General features: G+C 50.9%; 1 protein-coding gene across 1 annotated transcript; it reads right to left on the reverse strand.

Annotated features, from left to right (window-relative positions):
• Positions 1-3,657: 3,657 nt before the first annotated feature.
• LOC136364723 (torsin-1A-interacting protein 2-like) lies at positions 3,658-12,096 on the reverse strand. Its single transcript, XM_066324735.1, has 6 exons — positions 11,931-12,096; positions 10,937-11,135; positions 9,010-9,339; positions 8,565-8,879; positions 8,106-8,204; positions 3,658-6,616 (listed from the first exon to the last, which is right to left on the reverse strand). Exons 2-6 carry the CDS (start codon positions 10,968-10,970, stop codon positions 5,856-5,858), a joined length of 1,539 nt encoding a protein of 512 aa, XP_066180832.1. The 5' UTR covers positions 10,971-11,135; positions 11,931-12,096; the 3' UTR covers positions 3,658-5,855.
• Between the last annotated feature and the right edge of the window lie 1,289 nt (positions 12,097-13,385).

The following is a 13,385-nucleotide window of genomic DNA, read 5'->3' on the forward strand; positions in this document are numbered from 1 at the left end:
GGGAGCAGCGGGTCGTGCCTGCCAGATGCGCTGTAAGTAGTGTGGGGAGGTGATCCGAGTCCTCATCGCTCCCTCACCGAGGGTTTCAGCCTCAAGGTGGAGAGAGGGGAGAGGAGAGACAGGGATGTCAGCAGGGGGACTCCTGATCAAAACTGTTTGCTGGCAGGGAGGGGCAAGGGGAGGAGGGGGCGTCTGCTTCTGACCCAGCCAGAGAAAATGAGGGTGAGAAACACTGACAAAGAACACGGTTGTGCCTCCAGGAGCAAGGAGAGGAGAAAAGCTCCAGTCATCTCCTGGCTTTCCTGCCCTGCCGCAGCCCCCTGTAATGTCCCTGCCGAGCCAGCTCCTGCCCCGCAGACAAGCAGAACTCTGGAGAGGCGCGGAGCTGGGGGAGAGGCTGTGCCTAACAAGGAAAGGGTGGCTGGCTGGCTCCAGCTGAGCCAGTTTCGGTGCATCTGATCTTCTTCAGCCCCTCTCAAAAGCAATGTCCGAGCAGGCAGAAGGAGGCTGTGCAGCACGGAGGATTTGGGGAGGGGGATCTGCGTGTGAAGCTCTGCGCGAGCGTGACGGGGCAAACCCAGGTGGCCTCCGATGCTCTCCCCTCCAGGGCCCCTCCGTGCCCCTCTCTCCTGACCCTTCTTGCTAGTCCTGCTTTCATCCCCTTTCATCACTCCTGAGCCTCCTGTGCTCACAGAGGTGATAAAAGCACAGAGTGGAAGGCAGAAAGACAGTGTTTAAAATGCTGCTTGTCATTTTACGTCCTGAGTTTAGGCATCCTGGTTGTTTCCTCGAGGTGCAGAGGAGGTTTTGAATACTCTCAGTCAATGTGGGAACAAGGATATGCGAGATAAAGGTTCCCTTGCAGTTCTGAGATACCACTCACATTAACCAGTGTGGGAAGGTTTAGTAGTGTTATTGAACTGATTAAATACCTTTTAAATCTTGTTAACAAAGCCACCACAGCTTACTCCAAGCCTCCTAATAATTTCCAATCCACTTCTCTCTATTTTTTTCCCTACTATCTTTATTCAGACCACAAAGTAAAGCTGCCATTTTCTAATTGGGCTGGCTGGTTCTGCTGTGGGATATGTCAGATGTGAGCAGACCGGCCCTGGCATGTGCAGCAGCCCTTTGTGCTCTTGCATTCAGCTCTGCCATCATGAGGGGCTTTTCCCCAGTTACTTTCCAATTTCACGTGTCCTGTTAGCAGAAAGCAGGGCTGTACTGCCACCGGGCAGTGTTTAAAGGATTTGTGAGTTGGAGGATCTCCTGTGTAGCAGCATCCATGGTTTCATCCCAGCTGTCTCTCCACAGCCAGTGTTTGTCATTATAGGATGCCAATCCTGTTTGGGACTGATTCACACTCATCCCCTGCCCTCCAGAAGTTGCCTGGAATTATTTCAACCTCTTGTTTCATTGAATTTGGTTCCATCAGCCAACCGTTTCTCAAAAAATCTTTCAAACACAATCAAGAGGGGAACCACAAGCCTCTGTAAGGGAGAAGCAGTGTTTGGGGCTGCTGTTGCACCAGGTCCTGAGCATGACCTGAAGGAATTCATTCTGCTCACAACTCACCTGTCACAGGTAGTAGCTGCCTTCTCATGGGGAAAGTCTTGGGATCATAATTACAGAGGTTGAGAGTTAAGAAAAACGAATGTGAGACTGGCCTGGTGTGGAGAGGTCTTTAGGCACCTCTATTTCTCTGTTTGTTCCTGCTGTGGCCCATCCTGCTGGAGGGAGCTTGCCCCAGAACAGATGCCCCTCCTGGCCCTGGGAGCAGGAGCAATTGGACTTTTCTCTCCCTGTGAGGAAGGACCTGTGTGGTGCAGGCACTCTGCAGACACAGGCTTTGCCCAGGGCTGTAGCTCATCCTCCTTTCTGCTGGTCTGAGCAGCCCTAAGGATTCAGCTCTAATACAGAAATTAAGAATAACAAATTTTCTGTTAACAGAGAAAACAGGGGCTTCGTTCAGCTCATTGTGGGAAGAGGCCAGGTCTGTTCCCCTGTGGACATTGCCATGTCCTGGTTTTTGTTTCCCAGAGGTGTCTGAGTGGTCCCTTGGCTGCTGGGGCAGGGGATGGAGCAGAGCTCAAAGGACTGAGAGCTGTGTGGAACCTGTCTCCATCCCTCTTGTTGTGCTCTCCTGATGCCTCTGCTTCGGCTCCGAGAGGATCCTCAGCTCTTGAGTGCCCTCACGAGGGATCTGCAGATCCTCTCCTCAGCCTCAGCACAGCTCTCAGTGCAGCTCTCAGCGAGAGGCCAGGGCGATGCCTGCCATGGCTTAGCCCCCTCCCTCTCTGGGGAACACACTTTTAAGCTGCATTCTTTGAGCCTTCCCATCGCAGGATCTCAGATCCATGTCCCACAGGCTCCTTTGTGTGGTTCATTATACAGCTGCTTCTCCTGCAGAGTTGAAGGTGGGGAATCAAACCAGATTCCAGCTCCCAATATTTGCAAATCTCAATTACAATGCAGGTTCTGTGGGCCAAAAAGTGGCCCCCGAGGGAGCAGCCCTGTGGCAGCAGAGCCTGTGCATGGAGCTGCAGATGAGCTCACAGAGGTTAAAGCTCAACAGGAGAGATGTGCCTGAACTGGGTTCACTGCACTGGGCAGCACTGCCTGGGCCACTTGGCTTTAAATGCTGAAGGTGACAAAGTTACATTGGCTGGCAGGACAGCAGCACATTCACAGCGATCATCAGCTCTGATTCTGTGGTGGAGCAGTCCAGGCTGGCCTTCCAGGGCTGGTTTTACCCCTCAGCTGTGCTCCTGTGTAATTTTAAAGGTGGTTTTTAGGATTGTTGAGCACCTGGTTGCAACACATCCTTCCCTACAGAACTGCTGCTGCAGAGGCTGGGACTCAAAAAACCCCACCAGGGCACCTTTCTGCCTCTGAGTTTGTTCAGCTGCTCCCTTTGGACTCGCTTTTGGATTCATGTGCAAGACTTAAAAAAACAGCCTGGCTTTTGCATTCAGCATCGCTGCACCTGAAGACGCTGAATTTTCATGTAAATCTTTGGTGTAGGACCAAATCTTGTCCTCTGGCATCCAACAAGAGATGAGTGGTGATCTTTACTCCTGGCAATCAAACACATGGACATCTATGTGAAGGCAGGTGCCAATGTTATGAGTATTGTTGTCAGAGGACTGAAGAAAATCCAAACAAACAGTAAATCCTCTTTTCTTTTCCAGACCCCTCTCTGTTTAGGCTAGAGCTGGGCAAAATAATTCATCACAAAAGCAAAAGTTTGTGTGTGCTGAAGTGGTGGAATATTAAGTGGAACCAATCTGTTGAAATGAGTAATATTTGCTTTTTGTATTTCTAAAACATTTCAGTTGCCAGTGGATTTCAGTTTCTTTTATTATCATTAAGTATTATGCAAACCCCAGTTATTTCAGGCTGGGTTGAATCCAGCAGCTCTTTGGGGGTTTGTTTTTAATTTTGCGTCAGTTGAAAAAGCTGCAAATATTTGCCCCAAACAACTGAGAAAAATGGTTTTTTTGAGTTTTTCCAGGAAAAGCAAACATTCACTTTGTTTGCACAGCTACAGCCCTGACCTAAATAAAACTTTGCCTAATTGATGATCTCTTTAGCTTAATAAATATAGCTAGGAAGATAGAATGGAATACAGTCAGATTCCAGTCTCACTTCGCTGGCTTCTTTCACAATCTCACAATTTATTTTTAAATAGAAGTCCTGTTCCAGAAGCAAGCAGATATTTGTCTTTAAAAGGCCATAAAAATATCTCTGTATTGGAAGAACTCAGGTGGGTGACACTTCCAGCAATGGGGAGTTGCCTTTGCACACCTGGGTTATGCACTGCAAACACAGTACGCAAAACAGAGACCATTAAAATACAGATTTCCATCAAAATATTGGCATAGCATGATTAATGCTCTGCTGGTTCTTACACCAACACCCACACTTAACCCTGCAGAGCAGGACACTGTTTTCTCTCACCAAAGTAGTGTACAGCAATAGAAAAGAGGGAGAGGAGGAAGCAACCTGTGTCTGGTATCAAACCATGCCCTGGGCTCCGGCAGGTAGTTCTCACATTTAGCCCAGTGTTTCGCACAGTTAAAACCCCTCTGTGGTCTTGTCTTCACATCCCCAACCAACCAAAAAGTCTGTTCTTTGGCCAGAACATGAACAAATAACCTCTCTTCCTTCATTTTGTCCCCTCCTTCAAGTTAAGGGCCACCAATCTCCTGAGACAGGTCAAGGCACACGGCAAGGGAAAAGAAGAGACAGGCTGTGGTTCTTAGGGTGCAAAGCTCCCTGAGCCTTTGGTGGGGCAGATCAGCAAGGCACTGTTGGCAGGAAATCCATCCAACACCAGGGTCCAGTTGCTCTAAGGAGGACCCTGATGTGCAGCTGCTAAAAAACGCCGTGGTGGTGTGGATTTGTTCTTGTTTGGATACAGAGCCTGGCTCTGCAAGGCCTCGGTGTGTGCTGCTGCTGTGGAAATGAGCCATGATCTGCTCCTTCTGCACAGGCACATGGGGCTGGCACCTGGGGCTGCCCCTTGGGTTATAAAAAATGCTGTAACTTGCACCTGCCCTCCAGGTGTTCCTGAGTTGGCTGCTCTGCCCCACAGCACCTGCAAAAACACAGTGTGCAGGGGAACCACAGTGTTTCCAGGACTTGGATTTCTCTTCCTAGGATGCAGAAAAGGAGGAATGGAAAGAAACTAACCTGCTTTGTCAAGGACTTTTAGTGTTAATGGCAGAGATTTTGTCTTGACCAGCTAACCCAGCTCTGCTCCTACTTGCTTTGGCAGATGCCAGAGCTCCATCTACCTGGCAGGGAGGCAAATGTACCCTTGGAGGGCAAGAACCCAGTGTGCTACCCTACATGGTTTGAAATACCAACATTCATCAATAGAAGTCACCTGGGGAGAGGCTGGCAGGCTTCCAGACCTGCACCCAGATCAGAAATCCAGGTGAAGAACAATCTGTTGTGTAGGACCAAAGCACTGGCCTGAGGACAGAGTTGCAGCCTTTGTGTGGCTGAGTGGGATTGAGTGGACCTGTTTCAGACAGAGGTAGCATTAAATTACATTGTATTATTTATCTTTTTACCTGTGTAATCCCTTGAGGCTTCACACTATCAGGGCAACAGCAACGGTTTCATTGCTGTCTGGTTCTGAAGCTTGTTCTCTGCCATGTGGGATCCCCAAATGGGATCCCTGCCATTAGAGTGATGTTCAAATGCTGACAACCTGAAATTTCTTGTAATTGATGTTTAGGGGATCTCTGAACTGCAGGTTTGTTTGAGGATCTGAGCTTTGCCTGGTGTCAATCAGGCTGTGCAATTGGGACCCTACTGGGGCTGACTGGTCACACCCTTGACTGGCAAACTGCTTTTCTTTTTGAAGCATGTCTTCAAAATGTTGGGCTTTGAGGAATCTGACCTTTCTGTGTTCTAGCAGCTCCCTGGATAAATCATATTGTAAGACTGATGTACACAACTTTAGCAAGCTGAGGGAGAGATGAAAGAGCTGCTGAATCACAGCATCTTTCTGTCATACTACAACTGAAGTTGTGAACATTATTTGTCTATTTCTTGACAGAAACACTACCTGCAAGGTCTTGTTTTCCGTCCTGCCTCCCCACACGATATTCTCCTGTGGAATTCTAAAATACCCCATTCCCAGCTGCCAGAAGGAAGTGTATGTATCACCTCCAGGACTCAGCTGCCCAAATGTCCTGGATCAACTTGTACCTGTCAAACTCTTCCCAGGAACCTACAAGAAACCAGCTGAAGTGAAGGAACACCAGTTGTGCCTCTGCCTGTACCAGAGCCAGCCAGGACCATCTTTCCTACCCTCCTTGGGGCTCTGGCCACTTTTGTCCCTAGGGTTTGGCATTGCAGCCCTTCTCCTCGATGGTCTGCACCGGGTGTATGGGTAGGACCAGGTGGGAGATGCGGCTCCACAGCCCGCTCAGCTTGTCGGAGTCCATGCGGTCGTGGGAGCTGGGGATGCTGGTGGAGGTGAACTTGGCCCAGAGGAAGTCCCGGACCCTCTCCTCCACCTGCTGCAGGCTGATGTGGCTGTCCAGCGTGTCCTCCTCCAGCAGCACTGTCAGCAGCAGGGCCACGTCCTTGAAGGCAGCGCTCTCGTGGTCGCAGTACTTGTAGAAGATGAGGGTGGCCCCGGCGGGCAGCAGCTCGAAGCGGTGAACGACGGCGGCGCGGCCCCCGGCCTCGAACGCCGCGCTCAGCTCCGAGTCCACCTCCAGCTTGGCGCGGTCGCTGTGGAGCCCGGCCTTGTTCCCGCCCTCGATGTGCACCGTGCTGCCGTGCACGGCGGCCGAGTAGCAGTCGGCCAGGCGGGCGCCGAGGCAGCGCAGGGTCCGCTCGGCGCCGCGGGCGGCCGTGAGGATGATGATGGCCGGCTGCGTGTGCTGGGACGTGTTCAGGTGCCTGCACAGGAACTTGCGGCCGCGGAGCCACAGGTGGGGGCTCTGGCCCGGAAACCCTTGCTCCAGCTGGTCAAACTGGGACCGGAACGCCTCCACCGTGGGGTTCTTGTGGGGCTGCTGCGAGCTGGAGGTGGGGCTGCAGAAGCAGAATATGCAGAAGCCAAGCACCGTGAGGCCAGCGATCAAAAGCCCTGTTCCACACGGGAGAGACACGGGAGGGGGAACAGGAGTCAGTGCCAAGTGACCTGCAGTGACACGCTGGAAAGCAGCTACCATGGCTAATTGTCCCCTCTCTGATAGTGACAGTTCTGGCTTCTTTTTTCCCTGCCAGGATTGGGATTAATACACGGGAGTCGCAGTCCGTGTTTGGAACTTGGATGTTTGTTATTTCTTATCTATTTACAGGCTCGTGAGTCGTGAGCACTAACTAGCAAATTACAGAAATGAGGTAAAATGGACTGCTTCTAACTCCTTCCAAGGTTATTTAAGCACTAATCAACCAGCATCACCTATTGGGTGACACCTATATTACTTAAACTTTTGACCCAATAATCACCACCCAAGGCTGGCAATGCAGACCTTTTTCACCCAGTTAGAGAAAACCACCCAAACCCATGAAGGAGAAGGAAGAAGAAGGGGAAGGAAGAAGAAAGTGAAGAAGAAGAAGGACTTAGACAATGCCCAAAGTCCTCCATCTTGACTCACATGTATTACTATACACTAAGTAAGTTTTTCACCCTGTGAGATCACACAATACTAACCAAACTACACACCCACAACCCCCATGCTATCATCCCTCAATCTCAGGAGCCTGTTCCAAGGCCTCAAGTCAAACGTGGTGCTTGCTTGAGGATAAGCACCTTTTAGCTCAGAAAGCCTGAAATTTTCAGCCTCCAGGGTTCCAACACAGACCTTGCCCCCTGCACTAGGAAAGTGGAGCCAGTTGGCCAGGAAAGGTGTAGAGGCTGCTGGCTCTGTGTCATGAGACTCCCACTCCAATACACCAGGTGAGGGGGCTGCAGCTCCAGGGATGAGGGCAAGGTTACAGCATCGTGCAAAACTTCCTGAGGAAACTGCAGCTGCCCACAAGCTTTCTTCTCTTTCCCCCTCCTCTATTTTCTTTAGGGTTTGTGGCTATTCAGAGCACCACACCTGGGGGTGTCTGACCCAGGTAAAGCGCTGTGTTCACTGCCCTCCTCCATGCTATGAGTGAACAAAGGCCACCGTGCTTCTGCTCAGAAAACAGAAGGCAGCAAGGTCCAGACACAACGGCTTGTGTCCCTCTCCATGGCAAAGCAGGGTCTCTTCCTAACAGGAGGAATATGTTGATGCAGATCAGCATCACTGTTCCTGCTTAGAGCCCCATGACAGAGCAGGGCTGGGGAGGGGGACCCTCAGCACAAGCAGCCCCCCAGACCTCCTAAGACATCCCAGGGCACTCACAGCATGATGACCACAATATGCCAGCTTTTGAGGCTGAAGAGCTGGAGGAGAAGCTGCCACTATAGGCTCAAACTGAGCCTGTATTTAAGAGGATGGGTTTTTTCTCTCAAACCCTCAGAAGACACTGTGAAAGGTCCCGAGAGAGAAGAGTAATTAAATGTGCTTCATTACTTGCTCCTGGAGGATCAGTGCCTTCTGGTCGATGAATAACATGCAAGGAAAGCTTCTTTTCCTCACCTTTCCACAGGAGGGACTCTTTGGCCTTCTCCTGCTCTGTGTTTTGGTTGGTGATGTTCTGCAGGGAAGACAGAGTCTCTGGGTTTGGGGCTGTGTCCCCTGCAGTAAGAGAAAAGGAACGTGTCACTCACTGCTGAGGGAACAGGTAAATGGAGCTGTAGTAAGCAAAGCATTAAAAGTGAATACTGCTTGGGTTAATACTGCTCCGAGTCTTGGATCTCTCCTCTTGGGCTAGGCAAGGAGAAAGACAATGCAGAGTGCAGTGTGGCTTCATGCCTTTCAAAGCATGACAGGAGCCAAAGGAGAGAGAAAGAGAGAAGCCAATTAATTTTATACCTTCTTTCCTGCTTGACTCCAGGAAAGTGACAATGGCTACTGAAGATCTCACTCAACTCTTGTTCTAATGCCCATGGAAAGTGTAGGAAGTGTAAGAATAGCAGTGTACAGCCACCAGCTCACCTTTTGGTCTTTTCCTTAATGAGCCCTGGGACCTGCTCTCCTGTGTTTCTTGCTCTCTGAATGCCTCTGGCTCCCAGTCTGGGAGAGTGGCACTGCTTCTCTTCTCTGCCAAGAGGCCCCTGGGGACATCTTCCACACCAGTCACATCCAAATGTGTCATTTCACTGTCAGAGCTCTGTGCCTTGCTCGTTGATGAGGCACCTTCCTGTGCCCTGCAGAGGCTTTCACACTGCCCAGCTGTCTCCAGATGCTCCCGTGTTTCCTGGTGAACAGAGCTGCCTTCTTTGCTTTCCACATTCTTATGGCTCGGCCCAGCTGTGGGGAATAAAATTCACATACCTACACTTAGTCTCTTTTATCCCAAGAACCAACAATGCTTTCTCCTGCTCTGCCTCCTCTAAGCCAAGGCCCAAGTTGTCAGGCCCAAGGGTGGGGAGAGACTCACCTTCATCCAAGTCCTCTTTTTCCAGGGGTCTTTCTGAGACACCTTCTCTTGTCTTGCCAGACTCTTCCGGCAATACTTCAGTTTCCTGGACAGCTGTCTCCTCTAGTGTGGGACCAGCTGAACTCAACAGTGCTGTCTCTCCCCCATCAGCAGCTGATTCACACACTGAAGAGTCCTCCTCTGGTTTGCAGGGTGTCTCAGGCCACCTGCTTGTCACTTGGTGCCCAGGTGTTTCCTGGGCGGCCTCCTGGTGCTCAGATGTTTCCTGGGTGGCCTCCTGGTGCGCAGAAAGCTCTTCTGTGCTCCTCACCTCACCCTGGGCTGGTCCAGCTGTTGGGATCAGAGTTCAGCAGCCCAGTAAGCCACAGAGGAGTCAAGAATGCCCAGTGCTTTACCACCACCCATACAGTTCCCAATTCCCAATGCAGAAACATTTACCTCCAGTGAGAGGGAGAAAACAGAGTGACCAGAAGTGAGAAAACTCTTGGGTTGAGATCCAGACAGCTGAGTTAAGGGAAGGGGGGAATCAGGATGCAAAGGCAATCACTCACCACCTCCTACAAGCAGACTGAGGCCACACCAGTCTCCCAGCAATGGCCACCTTGGAACCCACCCCCTTCTCCCTTTCTTTCTGTGCCCTAGTTTTTGTTGCTATATTGTACTCAACAAACTTTTTCCCACCTTGGGACTCTGTCCAATCTTCTGCCCACCCCAGGGTATTTCCTGGGCAGGGGCAGAAAGCCTTGGTGCTGTGCCAGCACTGTTCAGCAATAGCCAAAACTGCTGTTTTCAACATTTTTTTCTCTGAACTACAGAACTTACAGCTGCCATGCTAGAGCTAACTCAATCCCAGCTTATGTCCTAGGTGGGATGGGCAGGCAATTCCTTAAGTGGTAGGATAAGTTACCACAACTTCCATAGATAGTGGGTTTTCACAGATAGCAACGGATTTGAAGAATTCCTAAGGCTGTTGTTGAGTACAGTTCTGCCAATGCAGTTCAAGCATCTGTCTGAATGTAAATGATAATTCTGCTCATGCCCTGTCTCTGTTTCTGTCCTGGAGCTGCTCTCCCAAAGAGCTATGGCAACATCTAATTAGAAACAAACACTGGAGCATAATTCAGTAGAGAGATTCTGCGACTGAACAGCATTTGTGACATATTCTGACCCTTACAGAACCAAAGTGCAGCTCAAATTTTAGGCGCTATTTGTGAAAATTTGCTTATGAATGATCATGCACTACAATGACATAAATTATTACACTATAATTAGAATACACACTGATAAAAAGGGCAAGGAACTCCCTTCTAATTTGAAAACAGAGGAAAAGCTGCACTTGTCACTTCTCAGAAACATGATTTTTACATTCTTTGTTGCTGATTATTACAGTAACACTTCTGACTATCTAGGACAGACCTGAGCTGGTGATGGCATCACTGTATCACTGACACACTCCTAGGTACTAGTCATAACAAATCTCCCACTGAATGTAAGTACAAGGTAACATGAGGAAACTAGAATATATCCTGCTGTACAAGCTGGGCACAAACTACTCCTTGCCCTGCCTCTTCCAGAGTTTTTCCAACCACAGGTGGTGGGAAAACTGGCTTATTATTTAAGCATCTGAGGATGGGAAGCACCAGGATGTAGGGAAGAAAGCTCTTCCAGTCTGGATTTATCTCTTCAGCATTCCTCATGCTGCCATTGAGACACAGAGTCTAAACCCGCTGCAGATCAGAATCGAAAACTGAAAGTAACTTGTTTGTCTTTCACCCTTTAAAAAATGATGGCAACTTGTTTTTCTTGGCTTGGAAAAGATGGGATTTTTTTACTAGTTTGTTTTTCTTTTGCACAGGTGTCCTATGTGACTGCTGGAAACTTGCAGCAAAGGGATTTTCCTAGCAAAGTAAGCCTAGGATTCACTTACCTCCAGGCACACCCACGCTTGGATTCTCTTCCATTTTCCTTTTCCCCTGAACCTGCGGCTTCTGCAGTTTGGTTTCACTTTCTCCGATGTTCACACGGAGCTGTATGTCGCTGCTGTTCGAGAGGCTGACCAAGTTCTACCGCCCTCACCGACACCATCCCGTCCTGGTCCGGGAAATTCCAGCTACACGCCCACAAACCTGATAAGCACAAACACAGGAGCCGTGATTCACCGTGCAGGAGGCTCCTCCTCCACGATTCCCAAGGTGAAAATGGGCGGATGTCGCCCATAACCATGAACCTTCAGCCCATGGACTGTCAGCTATTTTGCTTCCCGTCAGTCCAGGGGTTAATGCAAACCGCATTTATCCTGGGACATGCCAGCGGGGTGAGACACTGCTGTCTCATCCCGAAGGACTCGGCTACGCTACAGAAGGGCAGGCGCGAAGTCTGGGGCTCGGCAGGCTGCTTTTGGTCACCCTGTAGCTCGCAGACAGGCCGACAAGAAGCAATGAGCCTGCTGCTCCCTCACTCCCTGCCTCCAGAGTGCCGGATGGATCCGGCAGAACCAGCCCCGGGGCTCAGCAGTGCCTGGCCGGAGCCACAGCCTGACTCCTGCACCCCTCCGGAGATGATTCCCTGCCGCTAAAGCACTTCGGGACAGGGCACAGACGGAGCCAGGCTCGCTAGTGTGTAACCCAGCTGATGGCTTTGCCAGGCACAACTAAGGCAGCATGGAAAACTCCCGAGAAACTTTGCCCGCTGGAGAGTGGTCCGTGCGGTTTTCTGTACAGAAATCTCCAGGCCAGCCTCCTCGGCAGCTTTTCGGCACAGGGGAGCACCTCACCCCCCAGCACTGTCTCCAACACACGATTTGGGGGTGCGGGGTGCAGTCGCTGCCCTGCCCGGCTCTCGTCCCTCCCCTCCCTGTTCGCGATGCTGACGCTCCGGCAGGACAAGGAAGTCAGCAGAACAAAGTGGAGCCGGACGCTTACCCAGGCAGGCTCGGAGCCGGTCAGGGCGGCGATCAGGAGCAAAGGGGTGGCAAGAGGAGGCCAGCGCTGGCCTTTCCCCTTGCTCTCCGTCCCAGAGGCCCTTTGGTGGCAGGACACCAGCGCACACCCCGAGTCCTCCGCTGGAAACGTGACGGTGAACTCTGCCCTTCCCTGGCTCCCGGCTGCCTGCTGGGAGCTGTAGTTTTCCTTCCCACAGTCGTTGTCGGGAGCCCTCGGGAAACAATTACGTCCTTTTTTTTCGGCCGTGTTTCCGCGACTCTGTGGTTGCGCACTTTTTTTCAGGCTCATTGCATGACTGGCCTCTTCCTGCATTCAGTAACAGCGTTGCGGGTGGAAGCAAGGAAACTAGAGTGAGGAGGAAACTGGTTTGAGGGTTGATTTAGGAAAAGTACTACAAGAAAAGCAACCCAAGCATGTAGGCAGCAAAGCCTGGGCTCTGGAAATGTCACGTTGCCAGTGCAGGGAGGTTGGGGAGGATGTGAAATGAAGGGTCCTCAGCATCAGCCTGGAGGGAAAGGGATGTGGAGCCCACCCAGAGTCCCCTGAAGTGGTCCAGAGACTGCAAAGGGGGGAAAGGTCTGAGAGTGTGTGTGTCAGCCCTTGGCCTCATTTAGGCAATGCTTTTCCAAAAGAAAAAAAAAAGAAATCTGTCCTAATTTGTGGTGCCTGCACAGTGGCACGTATAGACATGGGTATGTTCCAACCCCTTCCCTATTGCCCGTGCCCAGGACACATTTCATGGGAAGCAGCAGCATGGAGGACACCAGGGGAGAGGCAGCAGCACAACGAGCTGTGTCTCTGTGAACAGAGACAGCAGTGTCCCTGGAACTCAGCTTGCTGCCTTTGCACCAGCATCCCCAGAGGAGCCCAGCAGCAAATGGCTGAGACAAAACACAGGGAAAGGCATCTGAAACAGCATTGGAAAGGAGCAGGCATGCAGTGGCTGGGACTCCTGGATCTGGGGGGCAGAGGGCTGAAAGGGGGGACTAGACTAATGTTTGACTTGTTTCAGTTTGACTAAATCCCCCCCTTACTAGTACTGGAGGCACTTGTAAAACAGGTAAGAGGTTAGGTACAAATAGGAAGAAAAAAAACCTCCTTTATGCTGTATGGAGGAACCCTTACTGGCCCAGGGAGAACAGAGGCAGTGTCAGAGGAGTCAGTAAAATGTGTGTACGATGTTACCCGGGGCTGTCAGCATGTGCACAGGCATCAATAATGACACTGCTCATGTCAGGAAGGTGATGAGAAGGTGAGCTGTGCTGGCCACTGCAGCTTATTTCTTCCTCTGTCACCCACAGAGCCTGAGAGGGGACAGTGGCCATGGCAGACTCAGCACATTTCCTTGTCATGACCAACCTCTCACCAGGTGCAGCAGAGGCTGTAAAACCGGAGAATAGAAAACCAGGAAGCAAAACGTCAGGATAAGGTCAC

This window comes from Sylvia atricapilla, chromosome 9 (assembly GCF_009819655.1).
Source record: "Sylvia atricapilla isolate bSylAtr1 chromosome 9, bSylAtr1.pri, whole genome shotgun sequence".
In the NCBI taxonomy this organism is placed as follows: domain Eukaryota; kingdom Metazoa; phylum Chordata; class Aves; order Passeriformes; family Sylviidae; genus Sylvia; species Sylvia atricapilla.

What these genes read in the sequence shown, in the direction of transcription:
- LOC136364723 (XM_066324735.1), bottom strand. Translation starts at nt 10,970, where the DNA reads ATGGAAGAGAATCCAAGCGTGGGTGTGCCTGGAG. An exon ending in AAGCGTGGGTGTGCCTGGAG is followed by an intron (nt 9,340 to 10,936) that starts GTAAGTGAATCC and finishes TGATCCCAACAG; the next exon opens with CTGGACCAGCCCAGGGTGAG. An exon ending in AGAGTCCCTCCTGTGGAAAG is followed by an intron (nt 6,617 to 8,105) that starts GTGAGGAAAAGA and finishes CGTGTGGAACAG; the next exon opens with GGCTTTTGATCGCTGGCCTC.